General features: G+C 48.9%; 2 protein-coding genes across 2 annotated transcripts; both read right to left on the reverse strand.

Annotated features, from left to right (window-relative positions):
* Window positions 1-1641: 1641 nt before the first annotated feature.
* Window positions 1642-2661, reverse strand: Pmar_PMAR018282 (hypothetical protein; the record flags this gene model as incomplete). Its single annotated transcript, XM_002766401.1, has 1 exon — window positions 1642-2661. The coding sequence occupies one exon, from the start codon at window positions 2659-2661 to the stop codon at window positions 1642-1644; it is 1020 nt and encodes a 339-aa protein (XP_002766447.1).
* Window positions 2662-3219: 558 nt separating this feature from the next.
* Window positions 3220-3482, reverse strand: Pmar_PMAR018283 (conserved hypothetical protein; the record flags this gene model as incomplete). The annotated part of the gene is made up of 2 exons (XM_002766402.1): window positions 3220-3327; window positions 3372-3482. The coding sequence occupies 2 exons, from the start codon at window positions 3480-3482 to the stop codon at window positions 3220-3222; spliced, it is 219 nt and encodes a 72-aa protein (XP_002766448.1).
* Window positions 3483-4072: the final 590 nt, after the last annotated feature.

Here is a 4072-nt window from a genome sequence, read left to right on the forward strand (position 1 = left end):
TCCACAGCTTTTCCATGCTAATTTGATCTTTTGCCCGAATTTTTTGTGTTTTACCAACTTCTTAGAAAAACGCATTCACCACGAGCGATCGCAGCGTGGTTACACGTCCCCTATCTTGCGCCCAATGCAATGAGTACTGCGCATGTAAGCATACAGTTATGACACGTACTGTACTGAGATGAAACTAGTGTGAATATGTATTGTCGGAGAGAACTGAGGAGCGTCAGAGGCAATCGAGTTCACACAAGACGGGGTGTAATCAGCAGGGAAAGATATACATGTCTTAAAACTAATCGCTTCCAAGGCGATGGGTGGATTTGATGTATGGGGAATTGTCCTTTAAAGACTATGTATCTTTGAGATACTATCTTAGAGAATGGCCTCGTGATTGTGAGAAATTCTCGATTTCGCAAGTTTCTCGTGAATTGCGGCTTGCGTTAAGATAATAGGATCGGATCGGTTAAGGGCCTGTGTCGTGTAGGCCAAACTAACGTCGTTAATTGAAAGTTGGTAAGTTTTCAACAAGATTTGCTTTTTCATGAAAATTTTGGGCAATTCATTGAAAAAAGTCGGTAAAAAGTTAGGGAGAGCATTTTTTTCGAAAAAAATTAGAAAATTGTTGGTAATTTAGGCAAAATACTGACATGTAAATAATGTAGTTTGGATTCGGACATTCATCACGGAGGTTACTGATCCGGTTGGGTCCTTGCTTCACTACACTCGATAGGGTACAATCGCTCCCTCACTAGGTGGCCGCTGTCGGCATTCGGAAGCTGATCAATTCGGTCTAAGCGGGTTCCGAGTTGATGATGGATTCGTATCGGACACTATGATGCTGGTTCTCTGCAGTTGGTAGGTTGATGTTAGTATGAGCACTACCCCACCAAAGGCAGGCCCTGAGACTTGCTGGCTTCTACAATATCCTAGACCACGGCTCACGGAAGAGATCGCCGAGAGATTCCTCAGATCACCAACCGATCTGGATGATACCACTATGATTAAACAAATACGGAAAGTGTCCGGAGATAAAGTCGTGTGCGAGACGACGGAAGGGTGAGTTATCATCATCATCGCTGTCGTTGCTACTACCTCGTACCACCATCCATGGCCTTGCAGGCTCGTCTCCTACCCTCTGAAGAAGCTACTGTCGCCACCACTTTACCACAAGGTGAAAGGCATCATACCCAAGAACGGCAGCAAGAGTGGTTCATGACGTGGTGACTATCGCGACATTTCTGTCCGTTGCTCGTAGATGGGTTTCAACATTCGCTCTGTGATTCACTATCTGTTTCATGCGCTGTTGTTTTTTGTTCACATATGTAATAGCTCAGTTTCCACGCATTAGAGATAGCTTACCCTCGAGATTCTTACAAGCTTCCATTGAAACCATATAGACCCGCCTTGCAAGCTCTCACAGAAACCACATCGAGCGGAACACTAAGGCTTTCTAATTGGCATATGTATTCGTTGGCTACGTAGCGTTACTAGGTGATCGCAAAGCGCAGTTTCAAGTTGTTATCATCATTGACAGCGTAATGGGAGGAACATGCAAGACCACTAGTTTTCCCTCATGCAACTCGAGGCCAACATAGAGATGATCATTGTGGAGATAGTCAGTGAATGATACATGTTACATGCTCGTCATCTCACAACTGCATTACGAATCCGATGCCTGGCCGGGCATTTCTGATACCGCGACCACTCCCCTGCCACACTCTCTTGGTCCCATGCATCTGTCAAACGGATAGGTATGGGGCTGACGGCTTCGGAAGCCATACGCCGCATGACACTTTGGGCCTTGGCGTCAGCGGGGTAGAGGACAATACCTGTGCTCAATAGCCCAGCCCATGCACTAAAACCACTATTCGACAGAACCACCAAATCTGCCGCGACCAATGTGAGGAAGGACCGCGCTGTGTCCGCGTCGAGATAGACACTGACTCGCCACCTGCCAGGAAAGTCGCGACCGAGATCAGCGACTTGCTTTCGTAGAGAGACCTCGAAGTCCACTGATTGGCCTAAGTGGTTGCAAAGCTTCTTCTTTCGACTACACTCGTGATCGCCTTCTCGCCAGGTCTCACTAACAACAACGACCTGAGCTGAGCTATCAGGCGCAAGTTGGGTAAGTATATGCGCCACGGTTTTCGCGAAGAAGTGGTTGCGAGTCATACGGTGTTGCTGACGATCGAGTAGATCCCCGCGTCTTATGTGGACAGCAATGAGAATATCATCAGTGCCTCCCACGAACAAGGTGCTGCCTTTGCCTTCGCTTATAATACGGGAGCGTAGCCATTCTCGCACCACCAGCTCTTCACTCGACGACGGAGTTCCCCCAGTGCTCTTGTCGAACCAGGGACAGATCACAACGAGGCCATGACCCGTGCCCAAGAAGGAAGCCACCTGATCCAGCGTGTTGCCAGCGATCCCCTTCTCGCCCTGCACCCTCTTGCCAGCATTTCTGCGTGGACAAGAGCCGTCTTTCGAGGGCGAATACTTCACAGCCTTCTTCAGCTCAATGGCGGTATCATGTGTTATGTTGCCGCCCCACAGTCGGGCCAGTAGCGGCGCAGCTGTGTTCATATCAGTATGCTCGCCACTGCCGCCTTCAGCCCTCCACAGTGCACCAAGGAAACGACCCCTCCCACGGAGACCCGCTACCATGGTCAGCATTTGCAACTCCAGCTTGTGTCCAAGACCATGAGCGAAGCCCAGATCAACAACGTAGGGTCGGCCTACACCCGCTTCGAACAAAAAGGGATCAGACTCTTGTGAGGCAAGGTGAATCAAGGTCGAGTTGTAACACTCCTCCGTAATAGATGCTAGTGACAGTTGATGAACATCTTGCGGTCCCGAAATGAACAGGGCTTCGCGCGACTCGGTGTAGTAGAGATAGAGATAGCCTACGATCAGCGAGCCTAAGTAGGCCAACAGATACCAGCGTCGTCTAGAGTACGTGTCTTTGGCAAGGCTCATCGTCGTACCATAGCGATAGCTAAGCTAACGAAATCACGCGTAGGTAAGCGAACACTTCGTTGGGTGACTGCTGTCCAGTTCACTCACGCATAGGATGTTAAGTCACATTAGAGATCACCACTCGCACCGAACACCCCAAACCTCCGCATTCTATGTGACTTCCCAACACAAGACCATCACCATGATCATCGTGAAAAACTCTACTCTCGCTTTGGTAACTGTTACATGAGCCCAGCAAAGAGACACTCAAACTGTCTGCTTAGAGCCGTAGAGACCACTCCTGCAGTCATCGAGGCCATCACGATCATGTACATAGTGCTTCCGCTTATTGCATGTTCGTTCGAAGTCTCGAACCTGACAAAAACCCTCTACTGTTGGCCTACTCCGCCGCAGCATACCTCCTTCACACACTGACTAATATCCCCCATATGATTCTCTATGCACCGCCGTAGCGGCATCATGGTACACACAGTAACATTGCGGGTGACCTTCGGCCTGTTAGCAGCCATCATCTTCAACCAGCGTTAACACAGCTTCTCGAGCTGCGGCAGCAACTAGATGCAACCGGCTTACCACTCCTCGACCATTTCATAACCCAATGCCTCAGCGTGATAAAGGAGAAGCTAGAATCATACTCAGTGATAGGGATACGGATAAGATAAGCCGTGGCCATCATGCAGCCTTATCCAGGAAGAGTAAAGCCTACCGACCTCAGTCAGCCATGCTCAGGTAATGTGTGCATAGGCCCCGCTCGACACCTCAGTGTTCTACTTCATTATTAGTGACTTCAATACTGCCGCCAACAACCTGCCCAGTCAGAGTACAGTCCCTCTCAGTTCTATGGCGTCTCCAATAACTCTCACAGCCGAAAATTGTATACATTACTACCTACCATAAAATTGATGCCAGACTACATGACATAACCATAACTAATCGACGAGGCGTATACGGGGTGATCATAATACCGTGAATGCAACGAACGCTCACAATACAAGAAGTGAGGCTCTCGAGGCCTTCGGAGAGCCTACTATCATTTTACAGGTGCAGTCACGATGGAAGACAGTCAGTACATGGGCATGATTGAGGCGATTTCCAACTC

The sequence above is a fragment of the Perkinsus marinus genome (assembly GCF_000006405.1).
Source record: "Perkinsus marinus ATCC 50983 genomic scaffold scf_1104296972926, whole genome shotgun sequence".
NCBI lineage: Eukaryota > Perkinsozoa > Perkinsida > Perkinsidae > Perkinsus > Perkinsus marinus.